This window comes from Leopardus geoffroyi, chromosome A1 (assembly GCF_018350155.1).
Source record: "Leopardus geoffroyi isolate Oge1 chromosome A1, O.geoffroyi_Oge1_pat1.0, whole genome shotgun sequence".
In the NCBI taxonomy this organism is placed as follows: domain Eukaryota; kingdom Metazoa; phylum Chordata; class Mammalia; order Carnivora; family Felidae; genus Leopardus; species Leopardus geoffroyi.
In genome coordinates this window covers 210,726,802-210,745,756 of record NC_059326.1, presented here as the reverse complement: position 1 = coordinate 210,745,756, position 18,955 = coordinate 210,726,802, and the positions used below count along the sequence as shown (strand labels likewise).

The following is an 18,955-nucleotide window of genomic DNA, read 5'->3' as shown; positions in this document are numbered from 1 at the left end:
GCTCTGCACTGACAGCACACAGCCTGCTCAGGATTCTCTCTCTCCCTCTCTCTCTACCCCTCCCCTGCTCGCTCATATTCTCTCTCTCTCAAAATAAATAAATAAACACTTTTTTAAAAGAATTACAAAAATTAAACCTTGCATAACAGACACACACACACACACACACACACACACACACACATCCTCATGTGATGTGCTTGGGACTATAAGTGACATCGTGCAGCATGAGAACTCACAGGACTCGGTAGACACCTGGCACCACTTCACATTCTACCCAGAAAATCCTATCCTGACCTTGGTAAGGATGGGCCTCTTTCCACATCTGCAAGAAGTATTGGCAGCAGCTGCTTCATCCTCTATTTGAATTATTTCAAGATGTGGGCACAACCCCAGAATTAAGCAGTCAAACTATGGTTTCTGGGACCATCCTGCATATCTACTATTTTCTTCACTGTGTTATAACCCACAAGATAGCATACATTTGAAACTTTAAAGGAGAAATATAATTCCATCTGTAAATGCAAAAGCAAATATCAGCACATAATCACTTGAAAGTAAAATATATTATAAAGGGAACCTACCAGAGTGGGAGCCTGATGTCTAGTAAAGAATATAAAAAGTCAAAAAAAAAAAATGGAGCAAAATCTACAGACAATAAGATGGAGCCACCACACCAGTCCTTATCAAAGAAGCAAACAAGAAAACAAAAAATAACCCTGGTGGTTAAAACACTCTTTTTGTGGTGTATGTTGCTGGGAACTGAATGTAATTGCTATACATAGTGGGTTACTTCCTATTTATGCCACAGTAGGGTGGCAGAAAGTTGTTTCCTAAATCAACAAAGTCCTGGGAATGGCCATGGTCACTGGACCTGGGCCCCAGAGCCTCACACAGAGGTCTGGGATCTGACTTGAGGTCACCATGACTACATTTTTAAGAGTGAGAAATGAGAAGGTAATTGTGACAAGTGAAAAACACAGCATCAGCTGTGGCCGAAAGGCAGGCTCCAGGTCTGAGAGCAAAGGAGATGCTCTTCATAGGAGGGGACTCAGCACAGAGACCACAAATGGAGTCCAGGGAGGGCCACCCCTGCCTAACTGCAGGACAGACAGAGGAGAGGCTTCCTGAGCTTGGACATGAGGTGAGAAGGAGACACAAGAGGAAAGAGACCCAAACTGGAACAACTGGCCAAGATCTTATGTCATGCCATAAAAAGTGAGGATAGAGAAAGATCAGAGAGAGAAAAGTGTCCAGAGAGCAACAGTGAAGTAAGCATGGCCCTGTGTCTAGGGACATGGAATGGGGAGGAAAGCAGGCCTGTCGGATGAAGGCCTGGATCTGAGTGAGGAGGCCATTGATGAGGGGCAAGTCAAGAAGCCAAGATAAAATTCACAGACACAGAGAGTAGAATGGGGGTTGGCAGGAGCCTGTGGGGTCATGGGAGTGGGGGCAGGGTTATGAGTATTTACTGTTTGATTAGCATGGAGTTTGAATTTGGGATGATGAAAACAGTTCTGGAATGAATGGTAGTGAGGTTTGCATGATAACGTCAATGTGCTTAATGCCAACGACTGTACACTTAATGGTTAAAATGGTAAATTTTACATAATATAAATTTTACCACAATTTTAAAAAAGATCCCAAGATTACTTCATAAGAATTTCTAAGCAGAGGCAGATTATAATGAGGAGATATTTGTGTTCCACCCTAAAGTGCCAATATGGGGAAGACACCAGCAGTGCCCTGTGTTTGTTGGAAGCCTGGTACAACCAGTGGGTCCTGAGACAACCATAAACATTATATCCCCATCAGGCCTTCTTCAGCTTCCTGGCCCCACACAGCCACCTGGTCACCATGCCCAGCAGCTTCCCGCAGAGCCACAGGGTGCCCAGGGTGACCACCAGCAGGAACAAGAAGACGTCCAGCAGGTACTGCTCATGCCACGGCTGCTGCAGGGCATGGGGCTTGAGGTGGGCCGCACCCCCTGTCTGGAGGATGTGGTCGATCCAGCCCACCAGCCTCTGGGCAGGGGTCAGGGGGTGGGAGCGCCTGATGATGCTGGCGGCCACCGCTGCTGACTTGTACCTGTTGGCAGACACAGAGGCAGGGCATTACTTCTGTGGTCTCAGAAGTCTTAGAGACCTTGTGTCACACATGCTTTCCTCTGCATGCACAGAAGACTCATTTTCAAGGAAAAGTTGTTGGCCTGGCCTTACCACCATCCAGTTGGTCCCACTGAAAAGCTCAAACTAGCGCCTCCATGCAAAGATACATGATTAGTGCTAAAAGTGCTAAACTATAAAACAGGGACTAAGTTGTAAAGTCAAATCTCTACCCAGGAAGCTTATGGTTGATAAAGGGAAGAGTAGATATGAATATATGGGATGTAACATATAACCCACTCAGTATAGATATCCTGGAGACCCTAATAAGTTATTCAGTTCATCCTGGTTATCAGATCATTGTGCTGGATGGGAATTTACCTAGGATATCATGGGCCCTTTTACTGATGCATTTAACATAAATTCATCCTTACTTTGTAGCAGGCCTTTTACTAGGCCCTGGGAATATGGGAACACAAGAGACACACTTGGCCATCTAGGGGAGCTTACTCTCTATAGTGTGAGGGACACACAATAAATTAAAACAGAAAGAAATGGGATGGGGTAGTTGCTGATCCTGAGAAGCGATGAGAAGGAAAAATGAAATTATGATTGAAGGCAATGGGAGAAGAGTGCAGTTAGGACTGTTAGATAAAGACTGCCTCTCTGAGGAGAGGGCATTGGAGATTAGTCCGACTGTCATGAAGGTGCCAGTCCTGAGAGAAGAAGGAAGGATGTTTTAGAGAGCAACACCGACAAAGGGCCTGAGGCAGGAAACAGTGTGGCATATTGGGGGACTGAAAGGCAATCTTCTGCCTTAAGTAATTCAATTATAAGCACCCTTAAAATATAACACCTCTCAGAAACCCTATATAAGTAGGTCACAGTCCTACTTATAGTTGAGTAGAACTCGTTCTCAATATCTAACCTAAATGCCTAGTCTTGCTCTCAAAGGTAACAGGTCAGATGTTAGCGTCACATACATATTCCGTGTCCTGGAAGTTCCAGCTGTTATTGCAAAAGTGTGCCACACAGCACCCTTCGTATTTGATGCCTTCACACAAGCCCAAAGAGCTCCATACCTCTTGTCTTCTATGACTTCCTTCATCTTCAGAACCAATGTCTCTGCCTTGATCTGCTTTAACTGGATAGAGACACCAAACTTTTTGGCTTCTACTCGGACCATGTTTTCAGCCTGTTCTTTAAGGACAGGAATCGCTACCATGGGTACACCATGTTGGATGGCCTCCATTATGCTATTCATCCCACCATGAGTGACAAAAAGACGGATGCGTGGGTGAGCTGTTGTAAATCAGGAACAGAGCAGAATATTTCAGGGTGAAAATTTTCAGAACATCTGATAAAGTAGCAAGGGCAGAAAAAAAATACAAAGAGATCTCAAATTATGTTGGAGAAACTGATATACTGATTTAGCTTAGGACACACTCAAGGGTGCATATTCCAAGATACAAGATTCTGGCCTTGTCTCTGTACAGAGATTCCTTAAAACAATCCATGTGGGAATAAGAACCCAAGGAAATCTGCAGAGAACAGTGCTTAGCAAGAAATAATCCTCCTCCCATATCCATCCTTTCATCCATCCATTCTTTTCTCTCAATGCTACATCTCTCTTGCGTCTCCCATCCCTGTTGTCTCTCTTGGTATCTCACTCTATCTCTGTTTCCATCTCTCACTCTCCAGGTTTCACCCTCTCTCTTTCACTGTCCATTCACTTCCCTGTTATCTGAAGTCTTAACACTTTCATTGATGACACATAATCATGTGACATTCATCAAACTTACACCTCATATGCTTTCTATTCAATTCCATAGGAAATCCTCTAAAGCAGAGAATGATGGACCACCCATCTCAGTATTTCCAGTTCCTGTGTGCTTACTCCACCCTTCTTTAGAGAAAACTAAAACAAGTGTTGATAACAAAGAGTTCATCTCCAACACTGCCTCTCAACGGGGATGTGCATCAGAATTTATTTGTGTTTCTTTGAAAATCAGAATCTTTTTACATACCCCATGCCTTCTGAAAAAAATGTGCAGAACCATCTAGCTCTCTGTTACCAGAGAATTTGTTGAACCAGGTAAAAAGCTGAGAGGTTATTCAGCTTGACATTCAGATATTTTAGTACACTCTTCAGACAGTTAACAGAAACCTTGTGAAAGTATGAGTACATCTTTTGCAGCAAAGGAGGGTGAACCAGTAAGTGTGGGAGTGTGTTTCTACAATGGCATAAAGCCTAACAGGTGCTCAAGATGCCTGGAAAACACTGGTAGTATGGCCCTTGATATGTGTTCTCAGAGTCCGTAAACTGTCTTTGTATTTAGGCAATGTTGTTCAGTGCCAAATATGATAGGGTCAAAATAATGGCATGATAATATCACTTCTGACTGAAGGTATCAGGAATAGAAAGGAAGAAGAAAACATGGAAATTTTAGCCATTTGGGAAGTATACCTAATATCCCAAGAACTCCAGCTGGCTGCTCCATTCCTACCCTCTAGACATTACCTTTAGCTACCATCTGCTCCTTCACAGGCTGCTGGGGTGCCTAGTAGAGCCCTAAAGTTACATAAATGGAAAGAGAGAAATAGATCTGGGTAGTCCTTACCCAAGAGGTCATTCTGAGGAAGCCAGTCCACGATTTTCACATTTGCTGCCAATTTGACGTCTTTGGGCCACTTAGATAACTTACATTTCCATATCACACCTTGAGACAGATTAGCAAAGGCACTGTTCATCTCCATGAGAACTTCCTGGGACTGATAGTTGCTCACTATGGAGCCCAGGGCCACAAGGACAAAACCAGAGTCTCCAAACTTGCTGATGAAATTCTCAAATTCCTGGAGAGAAGTGAGAAAGGACAGGATGTGAACAAACTTGTTTATGAAAGCTTAGACATTCATGAAATAAAAGTCAACTATTAACTGAATACGCCCTCCTGTCAGTACCTAGAGCTCACTGTCTTGAAATTGTTCTCATAGCCCTGGGAACAGCTCAGTGCACTCTTCACTGTGCTCGTATCCATTGTGTCTGGTGGCTTTGAAGTCATTTTTCTGAGATCTCAGGACACGCCATACCATATGAATACCTTCAATAATCACAAATGGATGTGTAGAGAGCCTTAGGTGTCCAGCCACTATCACAATAGCCCACATTGCACATAAGGCACTTAACACATACTGTAGCACCAACACCTAGATTCAGAATGTTGATTTAACAATGTTTTAAGAAGAGGAAAGTACAGGGGGTGGAAACTTCTTTCTTCATTAACAACATGGCCCCAGAACAAGGGTGATCCTCATCCCTCATCCTAGTTCTGGGGATACGTGGTCACTTAGGAGTGTCCCAATGTCAGACCAGGGTGCTAGTGCCTGGGAGAGTGCCACTTGATGTCCTAGACCAGTAGGGGGCAGTAGGCCTTCTGGAAACTGAGGTAATGCTGGGAAAATATCTGTCATGTGTCTCCTTCATATGCTTATGAGCCATCTGTGTTTTCTTTGTTGACAGTTCTGGTAAGGTGTTCGGTCCATTTTTAAAATACTGGTTTTAATTGTTAAATTTTAATAGTTCTTTGTATATTGTGTATATGTGTGTCTGTGTTTATTTGAATATTTTGAATAATAGTTTTTAACAGATCTGTTCCAAACATTTGGTTGTGTTCTGTTCCTCCTCCTTTCATTCTCTTGATAATTCCTGCCCAGAAGAGAAATTTTAATTTCAACTTAGCACACTTATCAACTCTTTCTTTCATAGATCATGACTTAGGTTTTGCATTTAAAAAGTTTTCACCAAACCCTAGGTCCTCTAGATTCTTTTCTGATATCATATTCTAAAAGTTTCGTACTTTGCACTTGCTTTTTATATTAAGGTTTATGGTCTGTTTTGAGTTAATTTTTTTGAATATGTAGGATCTGAGGCTAATTAATTTTCTATGTAGTCAGATCATTTTTCCAGCACTGTTGGTTTTTGAAAGTCTGCTTTCTCTATACTATTGTCTTTACTCCTTTATGACACATCAGCCCACTAAATTTATGTGGGTCTATTTTGGCTTCTCTATTCTGTTACATTGACTTCTAATCTTTTGCCAATATCATACCATTTTGATTATTGTAGCTTTATAGTAAGTCATGAAGTTGACAATATCACTCCTCAAACTTTGTTCTTCATCTTCAATATTGTGTTGGCTTTTCAGGGTTTTTGCCTCTCCATGCAAATTTTAAAATGTTTTAATTAATATCCACAAAATAGTTGCAGAGGTTTTGATTGGGATTGCATTGAATGTATAGATCAATTTTCAAAGAACTAATATCTTGGCAATATTGAGTCTTCTTACCCATGAACATGGACTTACTCTCCATTTATTTAGTTCTTTAATTTCTTTCTTTCTTTAGAGTTTTATAGTTTTCCTCATTTAATCTTGTATATATACATATTTTTTATTTATTCCTAAGATCTCATTTTTGGTAGTGCTAATGTAAATAGTATATTGTTTTTAATTTCATATTCCTCCATTCATTGCTGATATATAAGAAAAGGATGATTTTATACATTAAACTAGTATCCTGTGGCACTGCTCCAATTGCTTACTAATTCTAGGATTTTTTTATGACTTTTCAGATTTTCTAAATGGACCATCATGCCATCTGTGAACAAAACCACGTTATTTCCTCCTGTCTAATCTATATGCCTTTTATCTCCTTTTTTGTCTTATTGCTTTACTTAGGACCTCCAGTATGAGGCTAAAATGTGGCAGTGAGAAGACAAACTTGCATTCTACCTTGATACAGAGAAGTTTTTTATCCTGATGAAGTCCAATTTATGTATTTTTTTCCTTTGTTACTCATGCTTTGGTGTCACATCTACAAATTCATTGCCAAATCCAAGTCTGTGTAGATTTATCCCTTTCTTGTCTTCTAAGAATTTTATGGCTTTTAGCTCTTTATTTAGGCCATTGATCCATTTTGAGTTCATGTTGGTATGTGGTGTGAGGAAGCCTCAAAATACATTCCCTTCAATGTGAACAAATATCCAATGGTCTCAGCACCATTTTCTGAAGAGAGTCTGAAGAGACTGCATTGGTTGTTTTGGCATCCTTGTAAAAATGAAGTAGTCACAGATGTATGAGTCATTCTTCTTTTTATTATTGCTTTGGTTATTCAGGGTCTCTTCATTTCCATATGCATTTGAAAACTGCCATTTTCATCTATAAAAAACGCCATTAAACTATTGATAAGGATTAGATCAAATCTGTAGATAATTTTCAGTAGTATTGCTCTTTTAATAATATTAAGTATCATAACCCATGATCTAGAGATATCTTTTTATTTATTTACATCTTTCTTAATTTCTCTCAGGAAATTTGTAGTGTCCAGTGAACATACATGTCTTTCACCTCCTCAGTTTAATTGGATGCTGTTGTAAGCAGAATAATTTACTTGATTTCATTTTCAGGTTGTTCCTAGCCAGTGTAGGGAAACACAAGTCCTATTTCCATGTTGATATTTTCCCTGCAACTTTGCTAGATTTGTTTAACATCTAGTAGTTTCTTTTTGGTGTGTGAAGTCTTTGGGATGTTCTATAGAGAGAATTATGTCATATAAAAAAATGTAAGCTATTTTGACATTGTCCATTCCAATTTGGAATTTCTTTTTCTTGCCTACTTGCTCGGTCTATGGCATATTTAAGTAGCAGTGGGCATCTTAGACTACTGACCTGAGGCAGCACAATTTCTGTCTATCATAAAGAATATGATGTTAGCTGTGAGTGTTCCAGTAAATACTCTTTGTCATGTGAAGAAGTACCTTTTTTACCCTTAGTTTTGTTTTTATCATGAAAGGGTATTCATTTAGTCAAATATCTTTTCTGCATATATTGACATGTGTTTTTTTATTCCTTCCACTCTAATAATGTATTACATTGATTGATTTGTTATATTAAACCATTTATAAAATATTTTTACCTCCTGTGAACTTTTTGACTGAAGTCTATTTTGTGTGATATTAATTAGCATATATTATGCTATATAATATATAGCATATAATAATTCCTAGATTATTCTTAGGAAATTTTTTTTAATTTTTTTACGTTTATTTATTTTTGAAACAGAGAGACAGAGACAGAGTACGAGCATAAGAGGGGCAGAAACAGAGAGACACAGAACCTGAAGCAGGCCCCAGGCTCTGAGCTGTCAGCACAGGGCCCAATGCAGGGCTCTAACTCACGAATGGTAAGATCATGACCTGAGCTGCAGTCACATGCTTAACCAAATGAGCCACCAGGCCCCCTAGGAAGTTTCTGATTTAATCCCCTAAAAATGAGCATGAATACAGTTTTGTCAATTCTTTATAACAGTTTCTCCATCCTCTTCATGGTTTGGTTGTTCCCAATTCCCAACTTATACCCCATTGTTCCATTGGGCTGTAATTGACTCCATCCAGCACTACCAAATTATCTTTTGATAATTATAAGATTAATGTAAATCTATTATTTAAAACTGAAAAGAGCACAACATGACATTAGAATAGGAAGTTCCATGCTCTCATTCTGTACAGAAATATTTTAAAAATATTTTATTTGAAGTACTTAAAAGATAAAAATAAAAATAACTAACAACTAACTGTACCCCAGGCAATTGTGTAACCAGTCTCACCAAAGTTGGCAGATAGTTATGAAAACAACCTCTCACCAGAGGTTGACTGGACCCTCACCTTACTCCATACAAAAAACTCAACTCAAAATTGATTAAAGACTTAATCCTAAGACAGAAACGACAAAGCTCTTAGAAAAAAAACACAGGGTGAAACTTCATGGTATTGGTCTTGCTATTGATTTCAAAAATATAGCACAATAAACTAGAAAATGAAATATCAAAATCAAAAGAAACAAACACCAAAACAAACAACAAAACAAGTGAGACTACATTAAACTACAAAGCTTCTGCACAGCAAAGAAACAATCAACAGAGTAACAGAAGACCTACAGAATAGAAAACATTTATAAACCATAATCCTAAGAGATTAATCTCCAAAATGTATAAGAAAGGCTTACAATTCAATGGAGAAGAAAAAAGTCTTATAACTCTATTAAAAATAGATGGAGGACTTGAATAGACATTTATCCAAAGAAAACATGCCAAATGGCAAACAGATATATGAAAAAAGTGCTCAACAACACTAGCCATCAGGGAAATACACATCAAAACCACAATGAGCTATTAATTCACAAATATTGGTAGTTATTTTTAAAAATCAGAAGACAACTAGTGTTAAAGATATGGAGAAATAACAACCCTTACATAACGTGGTTGGGAATGAAAAATGTCAAAGGCACTAAGGACAATAGTATGGAAATTTCCCCACAAATTAAAAACAGAAAATGGAAATCAAGATCTCAAAGAGATGTCTGTATTCCCATATTCACGGAAGCACTATTCACAATAAGCAAGATATGGAAACAAACAAAATATCCATCAAAGATGAATGGTTGAAGAAATTGTGAGATATATATATATATATATTATATATATATATATATATTATATATATATTCCATTATATATATAATATATATATTCTTTAAAAAATACTACATATTTTTTAAAAGTTCTCTATATTCTTTAAAAAACAATACTTATATTCTTTAAAAAAGAATACTATATGTTCTTTTAAAAAGAATATTATGTATTCTTTAAAAAAGAAGAAAATTTTGCAATATGGGAAAACATGGGTGAAACTTAAAGATATTATGATAAGTGACATAAGCCAGATAAGCAAATACTGCATGAGTTAACTTATCTGAAGCATTTAAAATATTCAAATTCATAAAATGAAAAGTGGCAGCTGGTTTCCAAGGTTTAGGGAGAAAGAATTACAGACAAGTGAGATAAATAAGGTCTAGAGATCTGAGATCCAATATGGTACCTACAGTAAATAATTATGTATTGTATGGTTAAAATTTTGATAAGGGGCTAGATCTCATATTAAGTGTTTTTACCAAAATAATATAAAATTTAAAATAGAATAGAATAAATAGAATAGAAAAATAAAAATTAAAAAATTAAAAAAATAAAAATTTACAGTTAGGTGTTTTGTTTGTCTCATCCTACTTCACTCCCAGTTCCCACTGGCAGGGAAGCCACCAACTCTGCACTGAAGAGCTCTGCATGAAGTCGCTATTGAGCACTAAGGTTTTACTTACTTGTGGTACTGGTTTAACAGGTCTGGCCAATAAGCCTCCAACATACACAGTGTTGGGAAGCAGGGGCCTAGCAAATTCAAGGGCAAAGTCAGAGTTAACAAACCACAGCTCTGCTTTCTTTAAAAGATGAGACAAAACTGGCCTGGAGCCTTCCGGGAAATGTTCCTTGATGGTGTTCTCAATGGTAGAATGGATTTGCCTTTGCTTTATGGAGAAATCAAAGAACATCAGAAAATTCCTCACTCTGTCCCAGAAGTCCATGTGGTCGGTGAGCAAGGAACGGAATAATGGAACATAAGACACAGGACTTGGTAGCCCATGGTCCACACTTCCAAATTGGGTAGGAAGAATTGACACAAATGGCTTCCCAAGCTTCTCAGCAATGAGGAAAGAACAGAAGTCAAATGCTTCAACAAATACCAAGTCAAAGTTCTCGTTTTTTAAGAAATCCATGATATCACCTCTCCTTAGCAAATCACTGCATCGAATTCCCAGTTGTTTCATTAATGATACAAAGTTGTCAAATGTTTCCCTGTAAAAACAAAAACAAACAAACAAACAAAAAACTAAAGACAAATATTCATTGGAGGTGTTAATTTCACAATATTTTACCACCCACCCATTTTACCAGTGTCCAATGAATACTCTGCTCTGATCACTCTGCTCCAGGTGTTTCTGCCTCCTGAAATGTTCTCACCTCCTCCCCTCCCCTTTCTCTGGCCAATCCATATGCACCCACTATCAGAGCTAATTCAAGATCCTTCTGCTTTGAAAGCATTCCCTACACTAGCAGATTTTAGAGTTTCATTTCTAGTTGATACATTCTTTTTTTTTTTTACTATGAAATTTATTGTCAAATTGGTTTCCATACAACACCCAGTGCTCATCCCAACAGGTGCCCTCCTCAATGCCTATCACCCACTTTCCCCTCCCCTCCACCCCCCATCAACCCTCAGTTTATTCTCAATATTTAAGAGTCTCTTATGGTTTTCCTCCTTCCCTCTCTGTAACTCTTTTTTTTCCCCTTCTCCTCCCTCCTGGTCTTCTGTTGAGTTTCTCAGGATCCACATATGAGTGAAAACATATGGTATCTGTCTTTCTCTGCCTGACTTATTTCACTTAGCATAACACTCTCCAATTCCATCCACGTTGCTACAAACGACCAGATTTCATTCTTTCTCATTGCCAATTCATATTCCATTGTATACATAAACCACATCTTCTTTATCCATTCGTCAGTTGATGGACATTTAGGCTCCTTCCATAATCTGGCTATTGTTGAAAGTGCTGCTATAAACAATGGGGTACAAGTACCCCTATGCATCAGCACTCCTGTATCCCTTGGGAAATTCCCAGCAGTGCTATCGCTGGGTCATAGGGTAGATCTATTTTTAATTTTTTGAGGAACCTCCACACTGTTTTCCAGATCAGCTGCACCAGTTTGCATTCCCACCAACAGTACAAGAGGGTTCCCATTGCTCCACATCCTCTCCAGCATCTATAGTCTCCTGATTTGTTCATTTTAGCCACTTTGACTGGCGTGAGGTGATATCTCAATGTGGTTTTGATTTGTATTTCCCTGATGAAGAGTGACATTGAGCATCGTTTCATGTGCCTGTTGGCCATCTGGATGTCTTTTATTTCTGATTTTATTTTTTATTTTTATTTATTTATTTTATTTTTTTTTACATATCATTTCTTTCATTTAATAGTATATATTAAACATTTTCCATAATTGTTTTAATTTTCTTCTTTATTTTTTAAAATTTACATCCAAATTAGTTAGCATATAGTGAAACAATGATTTCAGGAAGAGATTCCTTAGTGCCCCTTACCCATTTACCCCACCCCCGCTCCCTCAACCCCTCCAGAAACCCTCAGTTTGTTCTCCATATTTATGAGTCTCTTCTGTTTGGATACTAGCCCTTTATCCAATATGTCATTTGCAAATATCTTTTACCATTCCATCGGTTGCCTTTTAGTTTTGTTGATTGTTTCCTTTGCAGTGCAGAAGATTTTATCTTGAATGAGGTCCCAATAGTTCATTTTTTCTTTTAATTCCCTTGCCTTTGGGGATGTGTCAAGTAAGAAATTGCTGCGGCTGAGGTCAGAGAGCTTTTTCTTGCTTTCATCTCTAGGGTTTTGATGGTTTCCTGTCTCACATTCAGGTCCTTCGTCCATTTTGAATTTATTTTTCTGAATGATGTAAGAAAGTGGTCTAGTTTCATTCTTCTGCATGTTGCTGTCCAGATCTCCCAGCACCATTTGTTAAAGAGACTGTCTTTTATCCATTGGATATTCTTTCCTGTTTTGTCAAAGATTAGTTGGCCATACATTTGTGGGTCCAATTCTGGAGTCTCTATTCTATTCCATTGGTCTATGTGTTTGTTTTGGTGCCAATACCATGCTGTCTTAATGATGACAGCTTTGTAGTAGAGACTAAAGTCTGGGATTGTGATGCCTCCTACTTTGGTTTTCTTTTTCAATATTATTTTGGCTATTTGGGGTCTTTTGTGTTTCCATACAAACTTTAGGATTGCTTGTTCTAGCTTCGAGAAGAACGCTGGTGCAATTTTGTTTCGGATTGCATTAGATGTATAGATTGCTTTGGGTAGTGTTGACATTTTAACAATATTTACTCTCCAATCCATGAGAAAGGAATGTTTTTCCATTTCTTTATATCTTCTTCAATTTCCTTCATAAGCTTTCTATAGTTTTCAGCATACAGATCTTTTACATCTTTGGTTAGGTTTATCCCTAGGTGTTTTATGCTTCTTGGTGCAATTGTGAATGGGATCAGTTTCTTTATTTGTCTTTCTGTTGCTTCATTGTTAGTGTATAAGAATGCAACTGATTTCTGTACATTAATTTTGTATCCTGCGACTTTTCTGAATTCATGTATCAGTTCTAGCAGCTTTTTGGTGGAATCTTTCGGGGTTTCCATGTAGAGTAGCATGTCATCTGTGAAAAATGAAAGTTTGACTTCTTTACCGATTTGGATACTTATTTATTTCGTTTTTTTTTTTTTGTCTGATTGCTGATACCAGCACTTCCAACACTATGTTAAGCAACAGTGGTGAAAGTAGACATCTCTGTCGTGTTCCTGAGGAAAGTTCTCATTTTTTCCCCATTGAGGATGATATTGGCTATGGGCTTTTCATAAATGGCTTTTATGATGCTTAAGTATGTTCCTTCTATCCTGACTTTCTCAACGGTTTTTATTAAGAAAGGATGCTAAGTTTTGTCAAATGCTTCTTCTACACTGATTGACAGGATCATACCGTTCTTTTCTTTTCTTTTATTAATGTGATGTATCAGACTGATTTATTTGTGAATGTTGACCCCCCCCCCCCCTGCAGCCCAGGAATGAATCCCACTTGATCATGGTGAATAATTCTTTTTATATGCTGTTGAATTTGATTTGCTAGTATCTTATTGAGAATTTTTGCATCCATATTCATCAGGGATATTGGCCTGTAGTTCTCTTTTTTTGCTGGGTCTCTGTCTGATTTAGGAATCAAAGTAATGCTGGCATCAAAGAATGAGTCTGGAAGCTTTCCTTCCCTTTCTATTTTTTGGAACAGCTTGAGAAGAATAGGTATTATCTCTGCTTTAAATGTCTGGTAGAATTCCCCAGGGAAGCCATCTGGTCCCGGACTCTTATTTGTTGGGAGGTTTTTGATAACCGATTCAATTTCTTCACTGGTTATGGGTCTGTTCAAATTTTCTAGTTCTTCCTGTTTGAGTTTTGGAAGTGTGTGGGTGTTTATGAATTTGTCCATTTCTTCCAGGTTGTCCAGTTTGTTGGCATATAGTTTTTCATAGTATTCCCTGATAATTTCTTGTATCTCTGAAGGATTGGTTGTAATAATTCCATTTTCATTCATGATTTTATCTATTTGGGTCCTCTCCCTTTTCTTTTTGAGAAGCCCGGCAAAAGATTTATCAATTTTGTTTATTTTTTCAAACAACCAACTCTTGGTTTCATTGATCTGCTCTACTGTTTTTTTAGATTCTATATTGTTTATTTCTGCTCTGATCTTTATTATTTCTCTTCTTCTGCTGGGTTTGGGGTGTCTTTGCTGTTCTGCTTCTATTTCCTTTAGGTATGATGCTCTCTTTAACTTTCATTTGTATACTGACTTTTTATCAGTGACTGTCCTGTTTCCTAAGTGAACTGTGGAAATAACTTCATGACATCAATATTCATGATATAGCCCTTTTAGTTGAAATTGAGAATAGCCTGAATTTGATAGATTGCCTCACACAAGGAACTTTCTGATGGCAATATTTGAATTCTAATTCTAACCTGAACATGAGATTTACGTCTTCCTACCAGAAAAGATTAACATTTAAAACAAACAAAAATAAAAGCCTTTGTGAAGCTAACTACTATCCTTTCCACTTCATACCCAGCTGGAGTATTCACAAAAGTTCATGCTAAAATTTTACCAATATCTATTAAGACTCTGGTCTATGGCACTGTTCCAGGAACCATTCTGCTTCAATGTTTTTGCATCAGTGCCTGCAAGGAAAATGATCCTTTTTATGCAGCATAGGGACAAATAGATGAGAATGTTCCTGACCAGAGGTTACAGGTACAAGTACTTTGGTGACCCATGGGCCTACCATTTTAATGAAGAACTAAGAGAATCAATGGCCTGGCCAAACTGTATCTGTACAACACTACACTATGTCAGCCCACTGAAAGAAAGCCCACAGGTGAGAACTCATTGGCAATATGCAGATCTACACCTGGGGGTTAAAATCAACATCATGTGATAACAGGTGATTAGCTGAAATTATTCTCTATTATATTTTAAGTGATTTTACCCGAACAGTGCTGCTAAATATTGGTGACAAATTTAAAATGTGAAGTACAAATTCCTTAAAAGTAGAACATTAATCATGTCAGAAATTAAGTTAATTGAAAAAATATAGGAAAGCACTGTGCTTGGTATATTATACCATATGTGACATGTATATAAAACCAGCCTTCAGGGCGGCAGGGTGGCTCAGTCGGTTAAGCGTCCGACTTCAGCACAGGTCATGATCTCACGTTCTGTGAGTTCCAGCCCCGCGTCAGGCTCTGTGCTGACAGCTCAGAGCCTGGAGCCTGCTTCGGATTCTGTGTCTCCCTATCTCTCTGCTCCTCCCCTGCTCTCACTGTCTCTCTCTTTCTCAAAAATAAAATAAACATTAAAAAAAAAAAACGGCCTTCAAGGTAATCAGTTTAAGGAAGAAGAGATGAGATACAGAATTTAAAAATGTATCAATAACAAGATAAGATGATATAGACAAAATTTCAAATCAGTACTTTAGATCAGATCTCTTATATATGAGAAAATTTGGATTCTAGTTTGACTAAGGAAAATGACTTTATAAAAAAGCCATATTTTATGACCACCTACTAGCAAACAGAATTTCTAAGGAAGAAGGGGGATGGACATTAAGCCACTGTATTAAGCAAGTAAGGAATGAATTTGTGTCTTCCCCTCTGCTGTCAAACATGAAGAACTTTCTATACATTCTAGGTAATGGCAAAGCTCTCAGGTTACTCACTCATTGTGTATCACCAAGATATTTGGTTTCTTAAACGAGTTTAAAAGACACTGGTTTGAGGTATAAGAAATCAATATTCATAAGCATTTTTCTATTCTTGAATTTATGTGAGGAAGTGGGAGGAAAAATAAGTATAATATGGCGACTCCCATTTGCATACCAACAATGAGAAATTAAATTGTCTATCCACCATCTGTGTGGTGGAGAATATGCAAACACTGTAGGTGAAGTGTTGCCAGGAAGATCCAAAAGGAACAATCCCCCTCATATACAGAAATGCATTCCTACTTTCAGTGGAAGAGGCACACTACACAGACTGAATAATTGCGAGTAAAAATTCATCTACTCCATTTATCCTCTGCCCCCTGTCGTTGATCTCCCCATCTATCCACATTCATCCATTCATCTATCCATTGCTCTTAAACTCACTCCAAGTATCTATGTATCCAACCATTCATTTAAATCACTAAAACGGTAAGTCTTTCAAGCAGAGAATAAAAGAAATTACCTGCCATGCAAAGTTTCTGTCACAAGGAAATCAAAACATTTCCTGAATTCTTTTTTATGATCTTCAGGTGGAAGCCAACTGATAACTTCATATGATGTTTCACCCTTTTCTTAAAAAAGAGGATAAAAAATAAAACACCAATAGGAAAATTTTTAATTATGCCATACAACCCAAATTAACATTCGCATGAGGATATCATGGTTTATTTATTCCAATTATTGTAAATATTTTCAAATGTTCCCTTACTGAACTTCTATTTTGTATGGTTTTTTTCTGCTTTCTCATTTCTTCAATCACACAACCTGCCAATATTTATTGATAACTTGTTAATAGGTTTAGACACTTTTATTCATTTTAAAGTACTTCAAGATTCTATTTAAAGTTCTCACATAAAGGTATAACTATTCATCATTTTATAGGTGAGAAAACAGAAATGAAAGGAGTGCCAGATAATTTGTCAGGATTGCACGTATAGTGAATGGCATACCTTATATTTAAATACAGACCCTATTTTATACCCGTTCCCCTGTCATTTATCACTTAGAAAAAGAAATCATTTTCATTAAAATTAAAAGTGAAACATGCAGAAGTTTTTCATTCTACCAAAAAATACCAATGCCTAAATTAAAAATTTAGTCTTCTAAATTAAAAATTGCAGTTAAAAATTGCAGTCTTCTGCAGCCCTACTTACCATCCTGGCATTTTCCCCATAACTCCTGTGTAATAAAAAGTCTAACACCATTTTTGAAGTTAGACTGCTGACAGCTTTCAAGCTTCATCTCTCCCTTAACCTTCCGTGACATATCCTGAAAAACTTAGAGGAAAGACTCAACATGCCCTCCCTTGTGTGACCAAGATTTTCAAGCCAAGCAGGCCAGACCCACGTTAGGGGGATCCTCACCTCCATCCCGCTCAGAAGCTTCCACAATTGGCATTTAGAGACAAAAGTATGGGTTTAGTCTTTACATGGTCTTGATTATGTGTCTCACACAAACCTATTTTCTGTATCAGATTGGATTGTGTTTCTGGATTCCAGCATGAGCTGTGATTGATTGACACTAGGCTAGGTAGAATTCTGTGACTGTGTGTTGCAGTCAGGTATTGCCCCCTTAAGAATGGTCCTCCAGAGTAGAACTGATAGCAATTTACAAGTGCACTGAATGATGTAAAGAAGGGTAGTTACCAAGTGATATGATGAGATCGATACCTGCAAAAGTAGATGGTGTGCTAGAACCTTAGAAAATGACTTTTCTGCTGCTGCTGATTATCTTGTAGCTAGAGGAAAATCTTGATTAACACAGTAATAGAGAAAAAGACTGATGACAGGCCCATGGAGTTATTTCAAGGAGTTAGTTCGAATTAATTTCACATGTCTCAAAATTATCCATGGGGAGACCCCTAACTTTGATGATACTAATGGGGATATTCTGAAGAAGAAGCTTATATATATATATATATATATATATATATATATATATATATACATATATGTATATATACATATACATATACATATGTGTATATATATAGGCAGATTATAACAGATACTTCCCCAAAATACATCTAATAACAACCAAAAGAAAGAGGAAAGAGAGGAGATGGGCAGGGTGGAAGAGTCAGGAAAGAAAACAGAGTTCTGTTTTGATACGTGTGGGAATCTAACATTACTTTTAAAAATTTACAACTGATAAAGGGCACAAGTTGCTTTTGTACCTCTCTGTCAGAACTTCCAAATGAATTTTAACATTGGATGAGATGAAACAATGACAAAGATTAGTGAGATTAGTGTTCTTAATCAATACTGGGGCAAAAATAACAGATATAATGATTATATTTTCTATATTTATGTAGATATTCCTGTATTACTAGGAGTCAAAAGTATTAGATACAAGACAAATTTCCATGCCCTGTCTTAACTACTGGGATAAAATATCCCATAGTCATAGCAACCATCTTTTACATCATCTGCTAATAGTTATTGTTGTCTTATGTAACATGTCATAAATTAAAATAATATTAGAGTTCTGGCACTTATAGTCAGCTTCACAAAAAAGGACGTGTTTGGATCTGTCCAACATATTAACCTTTAAATACAACCCAATACATATTGAAACAGTGGCTTTAAGGATGAAATCCCATTATAAAAGATCTATTAAGCAAAGGAGTGATTATCTACACTGCTTTTCCATTTAATAGCTTAATTTAGATTAATTCATAAAGGCTAGAACATTGGAAAACAACTGCATAAACCAGGAACATTAGAAGAAAGTGTCCACTTATGACCAGGAAAAGGTCCAGAAAATACCTGAGGACATTGAAATCTATATCTTATATTGATCTTTTCCACAACAGCAGGAGAAAACAATCAAAAAAATTAATAAACAAAACGAATAACAAAAATCTGCAGACCCTGGGGAAGGGAGGAAAGTCTCATCTCCAGATTCAACACATGGTTAGATTCAAATATTCAGTCTTCTACAAAAATCACAAGACACACCAAGAAGCTGAAAACGAAAGCCTATTCAGAGGAAAATAATAAATCAACAGAAACTGTTCTTGAGAAAAACCTGA

The 18,955-nt window shown here is 37.3% G+C and overlaps 1 protein-coding gene across 3 annotated transcripts in view; it reads right to left on the bottom strand.

The window, feature by feature from the left end:
• Window positions 1–487: 487 nt before the first annotated feature.
• The window catches only part of LOC123577917 (UDP-glucuronosyltransferase 3A2-like), a 42,271-nt gene continuing 23,803 nt past the window's right edge, over window positions 488–18,955 (bottom strand). For 2 of the 3 annotated variants that reach the window (XM_045440357.1, XM_045440370.1), the window contains exons 3-7: window positions 16,385–16,493; window positions 10,315–10,846; window positions 4,727–4,958; window positions 3,188–3,407; window positions 488–2,088 (exon numbers count right to left, since the gene is read on the bottom strand). In XM_045440357.1, the coding sequence (XP_045296313.1) occupies window positions 1,812–2,088; window positions 3,188–3,407; window positions 4,727–4,958; window positions 10,315–10,846; window positions 16,385–16,493 (1,370 nt within the window). In that variant the 3' untranslated portion in view covers window positions 488–1,811. The remainder of the gene's footprint in view (window positions 2,089–3,187; window positions 3,408–4,726; window positions 4,959–10,314; window positions 10,847–16,384; window positions 16,494–18,955) is intronic. The other variant, XM_045440363.1, reaches the window with a different exon arrangement.